Source organism: Anomaloglossus baeobatrachus, chromosome 1, assembly GCF_048569485.1.
Source record: "Anomaloglossus baeobatrachus isolate aAnoBae1 chromosome 1, aAnoBae1.hap1, whole genome shotgun sequence".
In the NCBI taxonomy this organism is placed as follows: Eukaryota; Metazoa; Chordata; class Amphibia; order Anura; family Aromobatidae; genus Anomaloglossus; species Anomaloglossus baeobatrachus.
Genome location: NC_134353.1, coordinates 459726621 through 459748560, shown reverse-complemented (window position 1 = coordinate 459748560; position 21940 = coordinate 459726621). Strand labels below are relative to the sequence as shown.

The 21940-nt window shown below is 42.2% G+C and overlaps 1 protein-coding gene across 1 annotated transcript in view; it reads left to right on the top strand.

The window, feature by feature from the left end:
* CIMAP1D (CIMAP1 family member D) overlaps positions 1-20717 on the top strand; it is a 53974-nt gene extending 33257 nt beyond the window's left edge. Inside the window, exon 4 of the mRNA XM_075353317.1 lies at positions 20233-20717. Within this exon, the coding sequence (XP_075209432.1) occupies positions 20233-20717 (485 nt within the window). The remainder of the gene's footprint in view (positions 1-20232) is intronic.
* Positions 20718-21940: the final 1223 nt, after the last annotated feature.

Here is a 21940-nt window from a genome sequence, read left to right as displayed (position 1 = left end):
ACAAGACTTATTACTTAGCCGAAATACATAGACAGTTAGAGGACAGGTCCACATATCTGCCTATCCCGAGGGACCCCACAACTCACATCCAGAGTCTGATTAAGGATAAAGTTGATTATCACCTACAACAGGGGACTATTGATAACAAGCTTGCAGAATTCTTCACTAAACCAAATCCAGTAACACCGGTCTTCTATATTTTACCCAAAATCCAAAATTCATAAAAACCTTCAAACACCTCCAGGGCGTCCAATAGTGGTCTCCACTGAATCCGTACTTTCACCTTTAGCGATTACCATTGAAAAGATTCTGACACCACTTATATCTAAGATGCCCTCGTACTTAAAGGACACCTCTGATTTTCTGACACATGTGAGGCAATTACACACAATTCCATCTGATTGTTTGCTCGTCACATTTGACGTGAACAGCCTTTATACAAGTATTGAACACAGCGACGGTATCATAGCAGTCGATTGGTTCTTAGACCAACACGAAATACTTTCGTCAGCCCAACACTCATTTTGCATAGATCTACTTCATTTAGTTTTAGGACACAATTTTTTTCTATTTGAGAATAAATGTTATATGCAACAAAAGGGCACAGCTATGGGATCGAATATGGCATCTCCATATGCAAACATGCATATGGCACACTTCGAGGCTACATATATCTATAATCATCCCTTATGGTCACAGCATGTCAGCATATGGAAGAGATATATAGATGACATTTTTGTCATCTGGCACGGCAACACTAATTCTCTAAATGAGTTTCACCATGATATCAGCTCATATAGACCAGGACTCACATTCACCATCTATAGTGATCCTCATCAGATTAATTTTTTGGACACCATGGTCCTATTATCATCTAATGTTTAATAAAGAGGAAAGAAGTACCAAAAAATTGAGGGATCACCATATATATAATTAATCAAAAATGTATTATATATCAGAGAACATCAAAACACATTTGTGTCACACAACACCAAAAGGTATCACAACAACCATAGACAATTTTTAAAAACAACAAGATCCCAGGTACCTTCAGCTGCACCACAACCAATGTGGTGTACTTAATTATATGTACCAAATGTCCAACTGGGGGTCTGTATGTAGGGGAGACCGGACAACAGCTCAGGACAAGGATGAATTCTCACCGTCACACAATTAAGGAACAAAGAATAGATCTACCTGTGGCCAAACATTTTTGTAACCCAGACCACAGCATCATGGACATGAAATTCCTGGTATTGAAAGGGAATTTCAAGTCCCAGAGAGATAGGAGACTATGGGAGTACAAACGTAGGATGACCTTTGACACATTCAGAGCAGGAATGAATGTGTCTCATGGATTCATGTCTTTTTACATCAGTTAAGAGATGTGCTCCCCTGTGACCATCCGAGAGCGTCACAGCCTTGGACCAGACCCTATCAGAGGACAATAAAACTTTAGCACTGAACTGCAGCAATATTTATGGCCACAACAGTTTGCCCCCCTGCCATAGTGATAGTTCTGTTTCATGTAACTTGGTTTTTTTTTGTTTTTTTTCTGCACTACTCTATGTCCTGTTGTGTATAAATATGTGACCCTTCAGATTTTGTGTTATACCATGCCTGATGAAGAGACCTGAGTAGTCTTGAAAGCTTGCTATTATTACCATCTTTTCAGTTAGCCATTAAAAGGTATCAACCACTGAGGACTTCAGTTCTTTTAAACAATTTTTTATCTCTACTGGCTAACACGGTACAAAGATATATTTTACCTGTATCAAAATGGAGGATACCAGAATGTACCGCATCTTTATGGAACTAAAGACACTTCTGAAGAAACGTGCACAACTGGACAGGGACATATTTTTCTTATCCAAATGCAAAAAGGAGAATCTGATCCCCAAAGGACTCTGGATTACAAACCCAATTCTACATACCTACAATACCCATTATGCACAAAACCTTTGTCACAGGACTTCTGAGAGATTAAGGAACCACCTTTTGCATGTCTTCTACAGCATCAAGAGTAAAATCCAGAGAGAATTTGAAACACAAAGGTAGACACTTCCAGAAAGCACAGAAAAAAAGTACAATATTACTACAGACTACGAACCCTTCTGATCCACAACAAGGAAAAGAAGCTATATAGACTGCGCCTGAATTCAGGACTTAATATAAAAAGTTTGAGAACAAAGCCAAAACCTGACAACTTGGACAACCACTCCATTCAAAGCACAAAAGCATCTAACTGTGTTATCAATCTCTCGGATTATAAACCCAACAAAGTGGAACTTGCTGTGCTTTCTAGAGGACTCTCATTTTGTCCTACTAAAGCTCTAGACAAAACTGAACTCTGCAGTGACATGGAAGATTACTTCAGGAGACTACGTCTGAGGGAATATTTTAACGATGCAGATATTTCAGAATCCACCCAGCCTGAAGGAAGACGGATCTTGACAACCAGGAAAAGATCAGATTGGACACCTCCACCAGGACGAAACCCTCATTTGGATAACTATATAGACACTTTCAGACATTTGGTAAAATCCACTATCCTGGACACACACAGGAGGCAACCATCCAACATCAGTGCCCAGGAGAGAATGGCCATAAAATCTTTGAAAACCAACAAAGAAATCATCATTAAACCTGCAGACAAGGGGGGTGCAATAGTCATGATGAACAAATCAGACTACATGAATGGAGCACACAGACAACTGATGGACACACGCTACTATAAGAAATTGGAGTCTGACCCTACACAGGACTATTACAAAGAACTTAACAAGTTGGTCTCTTGTCTGCCTGACATATCCTCAACAGCTAATGAACTGATACCGGTAAGTCCAAGAATAGGCACATTCTACATGCTTCCCAAAATTCACAAATCTGGAAACCCAGGAAGACCCATCATTTCATGTGTGGGCACCCTCACTGAACAAGTCTCTGGATGGGTAGAGGGTATCCTTAAACCCTTGGTAAGGGCTACAACCAGCTACATCAAGGACACTACTGACCTATTGAAAAAACTATCAGCAATAGGTCCTCTTCCAGAGGGAACCATCCTTGCTACAATGGATGTGGAATCCTTGTACTCGAATATTCCACACCAGGATGGATTAAATGCTTGCAAAATTTTCCTGGAAAATACAGGAACTGATGCCGATTCTGTTGTGAAGCTTACAAAATTCATCCTCACCCATAATTACTTTGCATTTGACAATAACATATATCTACAGGAGACTGGGACTGCAATGGGAAGCAAAATGGCACCACAATATGCAAATCTTTTCATGGCCAAGCTTGAGAGTGACTTTTCATCCTCTTGTCCTATCAGGCCTCTGGCCTACTACCGTTACATTGATGATATTTTAATCATCTGGACAGAGTCTGAGGAACAGCTGAAGACCTTCCATGAACAATTTAATCAGTTTCATCCCACCATCAACTTAACACTCAATTACTCCTGCGCGGAAATCAACTTCTTGGACACCATCATTAAACTGCGGAACAATGAAATAGAGACATCCTTGTACAAGAAGCCAATTGACCGTCCAACATACCTGAAATGGGACAGTTTTCATCCAAAACACATAAAAAACTCTATTGTATACAGCCAGGCTATCAGGTACAATCGGATATCTTCCAACACTTGGATAGAGACAATCACCTTGAGGGCCTCAGAAAGACCTTTTTGAATCAAGGCTACCACCCAAGAACAATTGAAAACCAGATTACAAGAGCCACCAGAATATCAAGAAACCATCTCCTACATTATAAAATTAAAGAAGAAAACAATCGGGTCCCTCTTGTAGTCACCTACAATCCACATCTGGAGGTGTTTAGAGGAGCTACACGGAAACTACAACCATTACTGCAAAAAGATGCTTGATTAAAATCTATTTTTCCAGACCCCCCACTTCTGTGTTTTAGACAGCCCCCAAATCTAAGAAGCATCATTGTGAGAAGCTCCCTGTCCTCTCCAACAACAACAGGAACATTTCCCTGCAACCAGAAAAAATGTAAGACCTGTCCATTTATACTGACAACGGACAAGATAAAGATTCCCAGATCACATCATGACTACAAGATCCCAGGTACCTTCAGCTGCACCACAACCAATGTGGTGTACTTAATTATATGTACCAAATGTCCAACTGGGGGTCTGTATGTAGGGGAGACCGGACAACAGCTCAGGACAAGGATGAATTCTCACCGCCACACAATTAGAGAAAAAAGGATGGATCTACCTGTGGCCAAACATTTTTGTAACCCAGACCACAGCATCATGGACATGAAATTGCTGGTATTGAAAGGGAATTTCAAGTCCCAGAGAGATAGGAGACTATGGGAGTACAAACTTAGGATGACCTTTGACACATTCAGAGCAGGAATGAATGTGTCTCATGGATTCATGTCTTTTTACATCAGTTAAGAGATGTGCTCTTCTGTGACCATCTGAGCGCGTCACAGCCCTGGACCAGACCCTATTCAGAGGACAATAAAACTTTCACACTGAACTGCAGGAATATTTATGGCCACAACAGTTTGCCCCCCTGCCATAGTGATAGTTCTGTTTTAAAGAACTTGTTTTTTTTTTTTTTTCTGCACTATTCTGTCTTGTTGTGTATAAATATGTGACCCTTCAGATTTTGTGTTATACCATGCCTGATGAAGAGACCTGAGTAGTCTCGAAAGCTTGCTATTATTACCATCTTTTCAGTTAGCCATTAAAAGGTATCAACCACTGAGGACTTCAGTTCTTTTAAACAATTTTTTAAAAACATTTAAAAATATACAAAAAAGAGACCATGTGATTCCCTATATAAAATGGACCAAGATTCTAACCAAGCTAGCTGGTGTAATAAACAGATCAGAAGTTAGTTAAATTTTCAAAGCACATGATGCTGCAACATACCAGAAAATGTGCTATAGCGCTTCACAAGTAATTATTATACATATTAAACCCAGCAACAGCTTATAATGCAGTCATGATAGACCGAAATATTTAGACAAAGCAGCGCTGTGCAAAAAAATGGTGAAAACCCCAATATCTCAACTAGCATGACCCCAGGTTGGAACCTGAGCACTACAATTCCCAGAGCTGCAGCCTGATAATCCCTGGCCCTGGGCTGAGAAAATGAGTGCAGAAAATAGCCTGCCTCAAGTGAGACAGATCTTTGGCTCAGCTCGTGTATCTATGCAGCAAAGTCCAAGGGGTTAAAGCAAGATAATGCAAAGCACAAAGCTGTTTGAAGGTCCAGGGAATCACTTTACCCGACGCGTGTCGTCACACAAGGTGACTTTCTCAAGGGCAAAAAAGTAATGAGTCATTTTTCATCATTTTTTTGCACAGGGCTGCTTTGTCTAAATATTAGGGTCTATCATGACTGCATTATAAGCTGTTGCTGGGTTTAATATGTATTATAATTACTTGTGAAGTGCTATAGCACATTTTCTGCTATGTTGCAACATCATGTGCTTTGAAAATGTAACTAACTTCTGATCTGTTTATTACACCAGCTAGCTTTGTTAGAATCTTTGTCCATTTTATATAGGGAATCACATGGTCTCTTTTTTGTATATTTTTAAATGTTTTTAAAATTTATCTATGGTTGTTGTGATAACTTTTGGTGTTGTGTGACACAAATGTGTTTTGATGTTCTCTGATATATAATACATTTTTGATTAATTATATATATGGTGATCCCTCAATTTTTTGGCACTTCTTTCCTCTTTATTAAACATTAGCTTTCAGTGTCAGGGGTGATCCTAGGTTTTGGTGCCCTCCTACTTCTTGAGTAAACACTATTATCATCTAATGGCACAATAAGCACTGACCTCTTTGTCAAGCCAACTGACAGAAATAGCTTGTTGTATTTTTCAAGCTGCCATCCCTCACAAACTAAAAAAGCATTACCCATCTCACAGCATAAAAGAATTGAAAGAATTGTCTCTGACCCCCTACAGCGCCAATTAAGATTTCATGAAATGGGAGAAAAATTTATATCCAGTGGCTATCCCACCACCATCGCTAACAATCGAACATCACAATCCCATGCGGACAGAATCAAGACTCCCCGCATCACATGTGTTCAGACCTATCATCCCTTTTCACCACTATTTAAGGGTATCGTTTCAAAACACTGACCCCTCCTTCACAAAGCATATCATTCCATCACCGAGTTTTCTGCACTACCTTTATTCTGTCATAAAAGACCTAGGAATCTTAGGGACAATCTTGATAGGGCAGACATAGGATCTTCTAAAATGGAGTCTCGCCAATCCTTTTTAGGGACCCCCAAGGAGGGAAATTTTCCCTGTTTGCCCTGTTTACAATTCAATAACCTTACTCAAGGCCATACATTCACACATCCGCATACTGGCAAGATTTTTCCCATCCGGAGTTTTTTCACCTGTGATTTGTGCTATGTCTTATACCTTATTAAATGCCCATGTGGTCTCGGATATGTTGGGGAGACCACCCAACATATACGAGATCGAATCAGTAAGCATAAGTCCACCATTTGCTGCAAACAGATTCTACTATCGATCCCTCATCATTTTGGGACACAGTCACACAGTTGCACAGCTAAAATTCCAAATAATCGAACACGTTCCACACATGTGGAGAGGAGGTGATAGAATTTGGAAACTTAAAAAAAGGGAGGCTATTTGGATATATACACTTGGTACTTTAGAACCCAGGGGCCTAAATCGGGAATATGAGATGTACATTTGAACTTCTTGTAGGTTACGGACATTCCACTTGGTACTTGGACCTCTTGAATATAAGATTGTATGAAATCAGTCATATATATCATAATGTTCTATACAGTGTAATTTAAATTGTGATTGACATTTTGTCCATCATGAATACAATTTGGATGCATCAATCTTGGTTTATTCAACTAATTGTATCCATATATTTTCTTGCCTTCCAGGTTCCTTTAGTAACGTGAAAATCGCCATTTTCCTGCAGCACAATATAGTGTTTCACTATCTACTATACGATGTCACGTATCCAGCACTATAGATTCACAATTCCAGCACTTTTTATATCATAGGTTTGTATATGGGTATGCACGTTCCACCAATATCGCATTAATCACATGTATTCTTTTTCCAGTTTATTATTGCTGTGACGACATGGACTCTCATGGGTTAATGTTTCTTAAAATTCAGCCAGACAGCATGATAGATTGTTTATAGACAGGGGGAGAAGTCCCTCATTGTTTTTACAAGACTCTTGTTGACTCAATGTAATTGTGTTGGCCACTGAAAGCCAGACGTATTGTTCTCCAGACTTTTCCAGTAACCATTGTATTTTAGTTGTGTATTGCTACTGTGATTACCTTAGTAGCCATTGTTGAGTCTGTGACTTGCAGACTCCATGTAGAAATCTTCAGTCTTTCTGTAGACATCATTTGGATGAACATTGTCCATGCAGCTTGAGATTCATCCAATGGGAGAGGCGCTCTTGTCCAACCAATCGATGAGGACGCAGTGTATCTAAGTGGAAGACTGTGGCTATAAAAAGGGACTTCTTTAAGCCACCAGGTTGTTGGATGGTGCTGGATCCAGTCTAAGCTCTTCGGAGCTGACTAGAGGATCAGGATATCTTATGGCTTCAATCTAGGGACTCCGGTTCCGGTGGGAGACCATATCCACAGCCTAGGGATTTCGACTCCGGCTGCCTGGATTGTAACATCATACCAGGACTACCTAAGGAGGACACTCAGGTTGGGACAATCCGGTCACCTGGCTACAGACTTTACAGACCTCACACAGCTTCCTAAATCTGGCGCTATTCCTTTCTCGGTGGGTGCCCGCCGAAAGCGGGGTGCTGCTGGATTGGAGTAAGCGGCCCTGGAAGCTCTGAGGCATGGACATTCTAAATCCCTGGTGAGCCAGCGGAAGGGTGAGACTCTGTTGCCTGTTACATTGGTGTGTTTTGCTGGTTATGTGTTATGTGCCGTTAATTGTTTGGGGATCCAATAAAGTCTAATTATTGTGGTTCCCTCACCCTGTGTTGTCTGAGTAGTGTTACGCCCACGGTTAAGGAGGCCGGCGTTCAGTTGGGATGAGCCCTGAGCCACGCTGTCTTTCTAAAGGCGGCGGGTTTTAGTGGACGAGAGCACCCACTGAGCCCCGTGTCTCAACAATTGGTGGCAGCAGTGGGATACTACTCAGCCTGGTTTACCCAGGGGAGCTGCAGCGGACTGGTGTTCGTGGACACCGTCCAGGGCTCAACAACCAGGGAGGCACATAAGCATACCCAGCAGGCCATAGGGGAGGCATTCAGGTTTCGGACGCTGCCATGTCCAACCCCACCAGCTCAGCCATGGGACAAGGACAAGAGAGGAGTTACGACCGCTGCAGTAAATGGATACTACAGGATCTGTGCCAAAGGCGAAAGATTATCTACTGGAACGCTGAGACTCGGTCAGACTTGATCCAGAAATTAGTACATTGGGATGCCCAGAATGATGCAGAGGACAATGAGGATCCCGCCGATATTGACCCAGAGGATTTAAACTATGTGCCACATCATGGATCTAGTGACAATCTGGAATCAACTTTGTCCAAAATGGCCCAAGCCACAGCTTTGTTGGATGCATTGGGGCCTAGATCCTCAAGAGAAGAGAGGGCTTATGTTCTGGAATATGTTTATGGGATTCCAGCTGCAGTACTGCTAACATCAGCCGGTCGAGAAGGATGGTCCCGCTACCCAGCAGAAACTGCGCCAAAACAAAGGACTACAAACAGGACCTGTGACTCGCCCAATCTATGGCGCTGTTATACATGTGGGCGCCATGGACATATAGATAAAGATTGTCTCCAAAACCAAGGCCGTATGCTTGGAGCCCATCTACCAGCTCAGCCGGTCAAGAGCCAGGGACTACGAGACACTGGTTCCTCCATTACCCTGGTAAGCCCAGTTATTGTTTCCCCAGAAGACCCTGTACCAGATTCCCAATTATCCATCTCCCTGGCTGAGTGCCAGCGCTCAGACATTCCTCTGGCATGTGTGCAGTTGGACCTAAGGACTGACCAGGGAGAGGTCGAGGTGGAGCCTGTGGACAGCCTCCCCACACCTGGTATTTTGGGGACCAACCAGGAAGTGATCGATGTGGGGATTGTGAACAGCCTCCCCATACCTGTCATTGTGGAGACTGACCAGAGCAAGGCTGATGTGGAGCTTATGGACATTGTCCCCACAACAGTTATTTCGGGAAAGGACCAGGGAGAGGTTGATGTGAGACTTGTGAACAGCCTCCCCACACCTGTCATTGTGGAGACTGACCAGAGCAAGGCTGATGTGGAGCTTATGGACACCGTCCCCACACCTGTTGTTTCGGGGACTAGCCAGGAGGAAGTTGAAGTGGGGTTCATAGATGGCCCCACCAAGCCTGTTGTTTCGGATACCACTCAAAGGGAAGTGAAAGTGGGGCTTGTGAATTACCTGCTCACACCAGTCATTTTGGAGAATGACCTAGGACAAGGTCTATCCAGTCAGTTTGAAGCAGCCATCACCCACCTCCAAGTCAAGCAGGACCCTGATGTGGATCTTTCTAACATCTTTTCCAGGGATGGTTTGCATTCCCGGTCTCCATCATCCACTTCTGAGCCAATAACCGTGAGTAAGCCTAACCACACTGTGGCTATTGACTGGGGGAGGATTGATAGTGGGAGATTTGTGCAGGCCCAACTCATGGACCCCACCTTAGTGCTTGTCCACAATATGGCTGCTCAACTTGGGGGAGGTAATCAGGGGGAGGTGTATAGATGCGAGCCTCTGTTGCTGACCTCACCATTAAAAAGGACAATGCCGTTAAGAGGAGAAGGATGATCGGAAGCATATCATGTCTGGCTAATATTAAGAAGGGGGAGGAATGTGATGACATGGACTCTCATGGGTTAAAGTTTCTTATAATTCAGCCAGACAGCATGATAGATTGTTTATAGACGGGGGAGAAGTCCCTCATTGTTTTTACAAGACTCTTGTTGACTCAATGTAATTGTGTTGGCCACTGAAAGCCAGACGTATTGTTCTCCAGACTTTTCCAGTAACCATTGTATTGTAGTTGTGTATTGCTAATGTGATTACCTTAGTAGCCATTGTTGAGTCTGTGACTTGCAGACTCCATGTAGAAATCTTCAGTCTTTCTGTAGACATCATTTGGATGAACATTGTCAATGCAGCTTGAGATTCATCCAATGGGAGAGGCGCTCTTGTCCAACCAATCGATGAGGACGCAGTGTATCTAAGTGGAAGGCTGTGGCTATAAAAAGGGACTTCTTTAAGTCACCAGGTTGTTGGATGCTGATGGATCCAGTCTAAGCTCTTCGGAGCTGACTAGAGGATCAGGATATCTTATGGCTTCAATCTAGGGACTCCGGTTCCGGTTGGAGACCATATCCGCAGCCTAGGGATTTCGACTCCGGCTGCCAGGATTGTAACATCATACCAGGACTACCTAAGGAGGACACTCAGGTTGGGACAATCCGGTCACCTGGCTACAGACTTTACAGACCTCACACAGCTTCCTAAATCTGGCGCTATTCCTTTCTCGGTGGGTGCCCGCCGAAAGCGGGGTGCTGCTGGATTGGAGTAAGCGGCCCTGGAAGCTCTGAGGCATGGACATTCTAAATCCCTGGTGAGCCAGCGGAAGGGTGAGACTCTGTTGCCTGTTATATTGGTGTGTTTTGCTGGTTATGTGTTATGTGCCGTTAATTGTTTGGGGATCCAATAAAGTCAAATTATTGTGGTTCCCTCACCCTGTGTTGCCTGAGTAGTGTTACGCCCACGGTTAAGGAGGCCGGTGTTCAGTTGGGATGAGCCCTGAGCCACGCTGTCTTTCTGTTTTAGTGGACGAGAGCACCCACTGAGCCCCGTGTCTCCACAATTGCCATTTCCCTTATTCCCCTAGAAGGTATACATTTTATTTCTAATAACATTATTCCATCCACTTTTTTTGGTATATGTGTAATACATCTAATGATCTACTCATTACTCACACAGACATCCTGTCAATTGTGCATTATATTCATTGAGACGAGATGGGATATCTAGTCTGGGGGTATTATACCACCCTACTTGCATGTTAATATTATTCATGGTATGTTCATATGGGTATATGTAATGGGCTATATTTAGCGATTAACCCTTTAAAATCACATGCATGTTGCACTGATACAAACATTTATTGTTCTATATCTAATCCATGAGAAGAAAGCTCCTCGTTGAATGCTTAACGCTTAATGTTTAAGCGTCATTGGCTATTTTGACATTGTATCATACATATGAAGGTATTTATTAAGGTACACCGTCTAACCCTATATCACACTGTATCCTGACAGAATCAATTTATGACTCTTTCCTGACATTTGTTCTTGTCTCCTTCTACCATAGACTGATTGTATAGTCATTCCAGATAAAGACGCCTGTTTGTAATTCCTTTTGGTGCGAATTGATGATTTTTTTTATAGTACTTAGTCTTTGCATCACTCTCTTGACTAGTCACATTCATTAATTGTCTTATTGTTTATGTCTCAACAGATCTTACATATTACTAAGGAGATTCCTATGTCTATTACACTGGATGCTTATGATAATAATGTGTATTATTTTTGTAAATACTGCAACATTGTTGATAACACATATGGGTGAAATTACAGTTAGGTCCAGAAATATTTGGACAGTGACACAATTTTCGCGAGTTGGGCTCTGCATGCCACCACATTGGATTTGAAATGAAACCTCTACAACAGAATTCAAGTGCAGATTGTAACGTTTAATTTGAAGGTTTGAATAAAAATATCTGATAGAAATTTTAGGAATTGTACACATTTCTTTACAAACACTCCACATTTTAGGAGGTCAAAAGTAATTGGACAAATAAACCAAACCCAAACAAAATTTTTATTTTCAATATTTTGTTGCGAATCTTTTGGAGGCAATCACTGCCTTAAGTCTGGAACCCATGGACATCACCAAACGCTGGGTTTCCTCCTTAATGCTTTGCCAGGCCTTTACAGCCGCAGCCTTCAGGTCTTGCTTGTTTGTGGGTCTTTCCGTCTTAAGTCTGGATTTGAGCAAGTGAAATGCATGCTCAATTGGGTTAAGATCTGGTGATTGACTTGGCCATTGCAGAATGTTCCACTTTTTTGCACTCATGAACTCCTGGGTAGCTTTGGCTGTATGCTTGGGGTCATTGTCCATCTGTACTATGAAGCGCCATCCGATCAACTTTGCGGCATTTGGCTGAATCTGGGCTGAAAGTATATCCCGGTACACTTCAGAATTCATCCGGCTACTCTTGTCTGCTGTTATGTCATCAATAAATACAAGTGACCCAGTGCCATTGAAAGCCATGCATGCCCATGCCATCACGTTGCCTCCACCATGTTTTACAGAGGATGTGGTGTGCCTTGGATCATGTGCCGTTCCCTTTCTTCTCCAAACTTTTTTCTTCCCATCATTCTGGTACAGGTTGATCTTTGTCTCATCTGTCCATAGAATACTTTTCCAAAACTGAGCTGGCTTCATGAGGTGTTTTTCAGCAAATTTAACTCTGGCCTGTCTATTTTTGGAATTGATGAATGGTTTGCATCTAGATGTGAACCCTTTGTATTTACTTTCATGGAGTCTTCTCTTTACTGTTGACTTAGAGACAGATACACCTACTTCACTGAGAGTGTTCTGGACTTCAGTTGATGTTGTGAACGGGTTCTTCTTCACCAAAGAAAGTATGCGGCGATCATCCACCACTGTTGTCATCCGTGGACGCCCAGGCCTTTTTGAGTTTCCAAGCTCACCAGTCAATTCCTTTTTTCTCAGAATGTACCCGACTGTTGATTTTGCTACTCCAAGCATGTCTGCTATCTCTCTGATGGATTTTTTCTTTTTTTTCAGCCTCAGGATGTTCTGCTTCACCTCAATTGAGAGTTCCTTAGACCGCATGTTGTCTGGTCACAGCAACAGCTTCCAAATGCAAAACCACACACCTGTAATCAACCCCAGACCTTTTCACTACTTCATTGATTACAGGTTAACGAGGGAGACGCCTTCAGAGTTAATTGCAGCCCTTAGAGTCCCTTGTCCAATTACTTTTGGTCCCTTGAAAAAGAGGAGGCTATGCATTACAGAGCTATGATTCCTAAACCCTTTCTCCGATTTGGATGTGAAAACTCTCATATTGCAGCTGGGATTGTGCACTTTCAGCCCATATTATATATATAATTGTATTTCTGAACATGTTTTTGTAAACAGCTAAAATAACAAAACTTGTGTCACTGTCCAAATATTTCTGGACCTAACTGTATACTCCCATATGTTTAAAGCGTTTCTCATGTCAAGCCACATATTTTGTAGAAACCATTTAATTGATTGATTGTTTTCTTTATTGCCGGAAGGTTTTTTTTTAGATTAGTCGACCCAGTACTGGCCGCAGGCTATTCTGAGTCCCGGCTGTCACACTGAGGAAGTGCAGCGCACGGCTCCCACTGATCAATTGTCAATTGTCCTTGTATCTGTCAGAAGTGAGGACAATTGAAGCGGTGCCCATCGGTCCTGACTTCCGGGTCAGAGAAATGTCTGTAATGTGATCAGGTCAGCTGATCACACTGCTGACTCGGAAGTCAGGGCCTGAACACAGAGGTGGCAGAGAGCGCTGCTGATAAGTGCTCCAGTGTGGAGCTGAAGACCAGGAGGAGGAACAGTATGAGGTGAGAGGCGAGGCATCTATGACATAGTATGAGGGTGGGGAGAGGGAACTATCTGTGGACACAGTATGGGTGGACAGAGGGTGGGGAGGAAGCAGTATTTGTAGACACAGTATGGGGGAGAGAGGATGCGAAGAGAGAACTATCTGTGAACACACTATGGGCAGAGGGTGGGGAAAGGGAACTGTCTGTGGACACACTATGAGGGGGGACAGATGGTGGGTAGGGGGAAGTATCTATAGACACAGCATGGGGGAGAGAGGGTGGAGAGGAGGGAACTATCTGTGGACACAGTATGGTGAGAACAGAGGATTGGGAAGGGGAAGTATCTTTAGACACAGTAGGGGGAGAGAGAGGATGAGGGGTGATGTATATAGACATATTATAGGGAGAGAGGGTGAAGGGTAATGTATACAGACATAGTATAGGGAGTGAGGGTGAGGGGTGATGTATGGGGGGAGAGAGAGTGAGAGGTGATGTATGCAGACATAGTATAGAGCGTGAGGGTGAGGGGGGAATGTATACAGACATCGTATGTGGAGCGATTGGGGGAATATAGAGCAAACGGGAAAAATATTTTGAGGACACAGAATAAAGAGCGACATGGTATGGTATAGTGAGGGGTAAAAGTATATGGACATAAAGGAGGTAGTGAGGAGACAGTAAGGAATGAGAAAAATGTAAGGGGGCACAGAATAGAGACTGGGTAGTGGCGGGTGGGTAGGGCGGTATGGAGAGGGAATAGCTTGTGGGCACAGAATGAGGCCATAGTGAGGAGGGGTGTGTGATGAGAGAGCACAATATAAAAACTGTGCAGTATAGGGGAACACAGTGTAAAGGAAAGTGTGTGAAGAGGCTCAGTATGGAAAGGAGAGGGTAGTGTGCGGGGCATGTACCATAAGATGGACACTGTGTGGGTCATATTTTGTGCAGAGAATACAGTGAGGGGTCATTATATATTCTGGGGCACAGTGTAGGGCAGATATTTTTTTAAATAGTATTATAATCATTCTGCTATTTTTAGGGGCATCAAGTCGGGCTGTGCTGCAGAAGACTGGAGAAGATGGAAATTTGCAGAGACGAGATATGAATGTGAAGTAATCATGGCATCTGTCAAGATGAAGAATAGAATAGAAACAACTCAGAGACAACGTCATCTATAAGGTACCTGAATCTAATTGTTTATTTGTGATACTGACTATGTCTCATGATTAGGCCTTGGTCCCACTCGCGCATTGCTTGTGATATGAGAGCAATGTTTCCCCCACTGATCAGCTGTTCTTGGTGCAGGTGTCAAGAAGTGTTTATTTCTGGATCTGCTCCGTCCTCTGATGGTGTCCGCGGCCGGGTACTGCACATCTGCCTCATTGATTGTAATAGGAGACTGATGCCACTATCAGAAGACGGAGCAGATCCAGAAATGAGCACTTACGGCCACCTGCCACCACCGGCACGGCACCTAGAACAGGTGATTGTGCCGGACCCCGACCAATCAGACATTGGTGACCTATCCTAAGGAAAGGCCTTCAGTGTTAAAGTAGTGGATAATCTCTTTAATAAAGTCTTGCGCCGTCTGACAAGTTAAGGGTTACTATGTTTTTATTTATGTTGTTAGGACCATTGAAGAGGTTATCCAAGTATGTGATGAGCCTGCAGTCACTCTGTGTCACTCTATGTGACTGTAGACATCGGAATTCTCACAGTGCGTACACTGCATGCTGTCAGGATTCCCTGGTGCCGGCGGTGAGAGTGGGAGGTTACGAAGCTGCAAGTATGCGATTTACATAGATGAGGTCATGTTCTGAACAGACATGCATGGCCTCGCTCAATGAAAATGAATTGACTGAGGCCGGACATGTCAAATCAGAATGTGGCCAGAAGTATACAAATCTCATAATAGTGCTCACATAATCATCCACTCTTGTCACTGGCACCGGAGAATCCTAAAAGTGTGCAGAGCATGCGTTGAAAGAATTCAGAAGCCTGAAATCGCGAATAGCGTCACTGCAAACTTTTATCTTAAACCTGGACAACCCCTTTAATTATAAAATTAAGCAGTGTAGTATCCTCAGTTCTAACAGCATGTAATATACTCAATGTTGGGATTCAGCTCTGCTTGCTGGGTCCAGCAGTCACAACATGGCTGCTCCACTCATATGTGATTTTCATACTTGCATGTGACAATTCGCTTTTCTTCCTACGATTCTCATTGAGCATTGAGAGAATTATTAATAGACGCTTGTCATCACGTGACTGTAAGTATGCAAATCACATATGAGTGATTGGTCACATGACGTCCACCCAAACTGCCCAGGGGGGGCGCCAAACTGAATTCTTGCCCCGGGTGCTGGAAAGCCTAGATACACCTCTGCTACAGCTAGTATATATATATATATATATATATATATATATATATATATATATATAGATACACTGTATATATATATATATATATATATATATATATATATATATACAGTGCCTACAAGTAGTATTCAACCCCCTGCAGATTTCGCAGGTTTGATAAGATGCAAATAAGTTAGAGCCTGCAAACTTCAAACAAGAGCAGGATTTATTAACAGATGAACAAATCTTACAAACCAACAAGTTATGTTGCTCAGTTAAATTTTAATAAATTTTCAACATAAAAGTGTGGGTCAATTATTATTCAACCCCTAGGTTTAATATTTTGTGGAATAACCCTTGTTTGCAATTACAGCTAATAATTGTCTTTTATAGGACCTGATCAGGCCGGCACAGGTCTCTGGAGTTATCTTGGCCAACTCCTCCATGCAGATCTTCTCCAAGTTATCTAGGTTCTTTGGGTGTCTCATGTGGACTTTAATCTTGAGCTCCTTCCACAAGTTTTCAATTGGGTTAAGGTCAGGAGACTGACTAGGTCACTGCAACACCTTGATTTTTTCTCTCTTGAACCAGGCCTTGGTTTTCTTGGCTGTGTGCTTTGGGTCGTTGTCTTGTTGGAAGATGAAATGACGACCCATCTTAAGATCCTTGATGGAGGAGCGGAGGTTCTTGGCCAAAATCTCCAGGTAGGCCGTGCTATCCATCTTCCCATGGATGCAGACCAGATGGCCAAGTCCCTTGGCTGAGAAACAGCCCCACAGCATAATGCTGCCACCACCATGCTTGACTGTAGGGATGGTATTCTTGGGGTCATATGCAGTGCCATCCAGTCTCCAAACGTCACGTGTGTGGTTGGCACCAAAGATCTCGATCTTGGTCTCATCAGACCAGAGAACCTTGAACCAGTCTGTCTCAGAGTCCTCCAAGTGATCATGAATAAACTGTAGATGAGCCTTGACATGACGCTTTGAAAGTAAAGGTACCTTACGTGCTCATCTGGAACGGAGACCATTGCGGTGGAGTACGTTACTTATGGTATTGACTGAAACCAATGTCCCCACTGCCATGAGATCTTCCCGAACTCCTTCCTTGTTGTCCTTGGGTTAGCCTTGACTCTTCGGACAAGCCTGGCCTCGGCACGGGTGAAAACTTTCAAAGGCTGTCCAGGCTGTGGAAGGCTAACAGGAGTTCCATAAGCCTTCCACTTCCGGATGATGCTCCCAACAGTGGAGACAGGTAGGCCCAACTCCTTGGAAAGGGTTTTGTACCCCTTGCCAGCCTTGTGACCCTCCACGATCTTGTCTCTGATGGCCTTGGAATGCTCCATTGTCTTTCCCATGTTGACCAAGTATGAGTGCTGTTCACAAGTTTGGGGAGGGTCTTAATTAGTCAGAAAAGGCTGGAAAAAGAGATAATTAATCCAAACATGTGAAGCTCATTGTTCTTTGTGCCTGAAATGCTTCTTAATACTTTAGGGGAACCAAACAGAATTCTTGTGGTTTGAGGGGTTGAATAATAAATGACCCTCTGAATAAACTTTTCACAATTTAAAAAAAAAGAAATAACATTCTTTGTTGCTGCAGTGCATTTCACACTTCCAGGCTGATCTACAGTCCAAATGTCACAATGCCAAGTTAATTCCGAATGTGTAAAAACCTGCTAAATCTGCAGGGGGTTGAATACTACTTGTAGGCACTGTATATATATATATATATATATATATATATATATATATATGATGTATATATTGCTGAAAAAAATAAAGTAAACACTAGGATAACATTGTGTTATTTAAGCAATATTTATTTGAGCAATATACAGTTAGGTCCAGAAATATTTGGACAGTGACACAATTTTCGCGAGTTGGGCTCTGCATGCCACCACATTGGATTTGAAATGAAACCTCTACAACAGAATTCAAGTGCAGATTGTAACGTTTAATTTGAAGGTTTGAACAAAAATATCTGATAGAAATTGTAGGAATTGTACACATTTCTTTACAAACACTCCACATTTTAGGAGGTCAAAAGTAATTGGACAAATAAACCAAACCCAAACAAAATATTTTTATTTTCAATATTTTGTTGCGAATCCTTTGGAGGCAATCACTGCCTTAAGTCTGGAACCCATGGACATCACCAAACGCTGGGTTTCCTCCTTCTTAATGCTTTGCCAGGCCTTTACAGCCGCAGCCTTCAGGTCTTGCTTGTTTGTGGGTCTTTCCGTCTTAAGTCTGGATTTGAGCAAGTGAAATGCATGCTCAAATGGGTTAAGATCTGGTGATTGACTTGGCCATTGCAGAATGTTCCACTTTTTTGCACTCATGAACTCCTGGGTAGCTTTGGCTGTATGCTTGGGGTCATTGTCCATCTGTACTATGAAGCGCCGTCCGATCAACTTTGCGGCATTTGGCTGAATCTGGGCTGAAAGTATATCCCGGTACACTTCAGAATTCATCCGGCTACTCTTGTCTGCTGTTATGTCATCAATAAACACAAGTGACCCAGTGCCATTGAAAGCCATGCATGCCCATGCCATCACGTTGCCTCCACCATGTTTTACAGAGGATGTGGTGTGCCTTGGATCATGTGCCGTTCCCTTTCTTCTCCAAACTTTTTTCTTCCCATCATTCTGGTACAGGTTGATCTTTGTCTCATCTGTCCATAAAATACTTTTCCAGAACTGAGCTGGCTTCATGAGGTGTTTTTCAGCAAATTTAACTTTGGCCTGTCTGTTTTTGGAATTGATGAATGGTTTGCATCTAGATGTGAACCCTTTGTATTTACTTTCATGGAGTCTTCTCTTTACAGTTGACTTAGAGACAGATACACCTACTTCACTGAGAGTGTTCTGGACTTCAGTTGATGTTGTGAACGGGTTCTTCTTCACCAAAGAAAGTATGCGGCGATCATCCACCACTGTTGTCATCCGTGGACGCCCAGGCCTTTTTGAGTTCCCAAGCTCACCAGTCAATTCCTTTTTTCTCAGAATGTACCCGACTGTTGATTTTGCTACTCCAAGCATGTCTGCTATCTCTCTGATGTTTTTTTTCTTTTTTTTTTCAGCCTCAGGATGTTCTGCTTCACCTCAATTGAGAGTTCCTTAGACCGCATGTTGTCTGGTCACAGCAACAGCTTCCAAATGCAAAACCACACACCTGTAATCAACCCCAGACCTTTTAACTACTTCATTGATTACAGGTTATCGAGGGAGATGCCTTCAGAGTTAATTGCAGCCCTTAGAGTCCCTTGTCCAATTACTTTTGGTCCCTTGAAAAAGAGGAGGCTATGCATTACAGAGCTATGATTCCTAAACCCTTTCTCCGATTTGGATGTGAAAACTCTCATATTGCAGCTGGGAGTGTGCACTTTCAGCCCATATTATATATATAATTGTATTTCTGAACATGTTTTTGTAAACAGCTAAAATAACAAAACTTGTGTCACTGTCCAAATATTTCTGAACCTAACTGTATATATAAAAATAAATAATTGTGACTAAGATGAGATATATACAACCTATGCACATACACATATACCCACATAAATACGCATACACAAACCCACATACATATAAACATTACAAAGAATAATGCACTAACAAAATCATTACAGAAATACATAAACCCTCAACAGCACTCATAAATATATTGTATCACAGAAAAGACAAAAATATATATTCTCAGAAATATGGTCCAAGCTTTCCAACTGATCCATAGGGCAGCAACGATGGATACCCGGGTCCAAAGTCCCAAATTGTCATATTAGCAGCAGTGTCAGGTTAACAGAAAAGAAAGCTTGTTATGTTGACACATCACATCAATGCTGTTTCAAGGCTGTGGAGTCAGCCAGTCAGCCAACCTATGTCACACAGAACTGATGAGGTGTCGACAAAAGAAGTTCTCTAAAGAGTCGAGCTTTGGGCCAAACCTAGGACTGTTGTTGAAATTGAAAGACCTTTAGTATTATTAATTTTTAACATTGTAAATAATCATATTTAGAATATATTTAAAGGTAATATTTTACATTTGTTTTTAAATTAACAACCCCTTTAATTTGAGGATCAAATGTGTCTATCTTTACAGTTGTATTAAACCTATACTTTTTAGCCATTAATTTATGACCATTGCTGTTTTTTTCTCAGATAATAAGGAGATGGTTCCAGGTCCAGGAGTATATAAACCGGAGAAATGTCTTATTCCGACACATCGAAAACCACCATCATTCTCAATTGGGTCCAGAACACGATACCGATCAGTAGATCAAGTACCTGCTCCAAACACATATTCCTTGCCTCCAGTGGTGGGTCCCCGTGTTCCTTTGAAAGCATCTGCCCCTGCTTTCAGTCTCTCTGGCAGAATACATCATGGAGGGCATTCTGAAGATTTGTCTGATACACCTGGTCCAGCTCACTATAAAAAAACGGATAATAACAGCTATTTGCGAAGAGGTCCAGCTTTCTCCATGCTTGGTAGGCACCATACTTCAAAAGTAGATAATGCCACCCCAGGTCCTGGCGCACATAGTCCAGAGAAAGTAACAAGTCACAAGAGCAAAGCACCTGCATACTCAATGGGTATTCAACACTCTGAATATACTATCCCTCTGATAATAGAAGTACCCAACTGACTTTGTACCATAGAGGCGATTACTAAGAATAAAAGGATGAAATCATGATAAATATGATATTTTCCATTTCTAAACCGTAAATTAACATTTTTTGACATTGACATAATCTACAAGAGGTCTCACAATGATTCCAGCTCTGCTATATACATACTGAATGCACAGCACGCAGGCACAGAACATGATCACATTCTGTGGGCTTCAGGCAGAGAATGACTGAACTGCTCGATGAGCGGTGACATCACTCAGTTTATTTGTGGTCATGACTGGATGTTTCCACGGGGTACCCAGCTTTGACCGCAGGTAAACTGACCTCAGGTAACTTCATTAAACTCAGTGACCTCGTCTCAGATGAGGTCACTGAGTTCACATACAGACCTGCATCACGAGGTGCAAATTTGGTGCTGAAATGTCTGCACCAGATTTCAGCACCAAATTTGCACCACATGGCAGAAAATCACTCCAAAACAGAGACAAAACCATTTTTGTTAATTTTATTGGGCAAGAGATGCAGATTTGGTGCTGATATTTACATACCATATTCCCGCACCAAATCATCATCTCCTGTCAAAGAAATGACACATCAAAACCACATCATAATATAAGAGCTGGGTAAAATTCTGGGGTTGTTACATTATTTTGATAAACAGTCAAGATACGCGCATGGCTGGGGGCTGCAGCCTGTAACCATTTGCTTTATCTGTGCTGGGTATTATAAAATGGAGGGGACCCTACACCAATTTTTTTTATTTATTTATGGGATTGAAATGCTCTAATCCCCCTATCCCTTCTACCAACATTTTAAAGTGCCAGATTCTGGTCCAGATGGACTTATACCAGATATCTGGGATCAATTCTGGGCTGGAATTTGGGTTTGTTGTTTTTTTTTTTGTTTTTTTTTAAATCCCGGTTGGACCCGCTGATGTGCGGTTCCGCCCATCACTAGTCTCTATGAGTTTTCCACATCTTGACACTGGGATTTTGCCCATTCCTGAAAGCAAAACTGCTTCAGCTCCTTTAGGTTTGATGGTTTTCTCTGGTGAACAGCAATTTTCAAGTTTGATCACAGATTCTCAGTTGTATTAAGGTCTGGGTTTTGGCTAGGCCACTCCAATACATTTACACGTTTCCTCAATTGAGGGTTGCTTTAGCAGTATGCTTTAGGGTCATTGTCTTGTAAGGTGAAACATCCATCTTTCCCTCGACTTGGTCCATTTTCCCTGTCC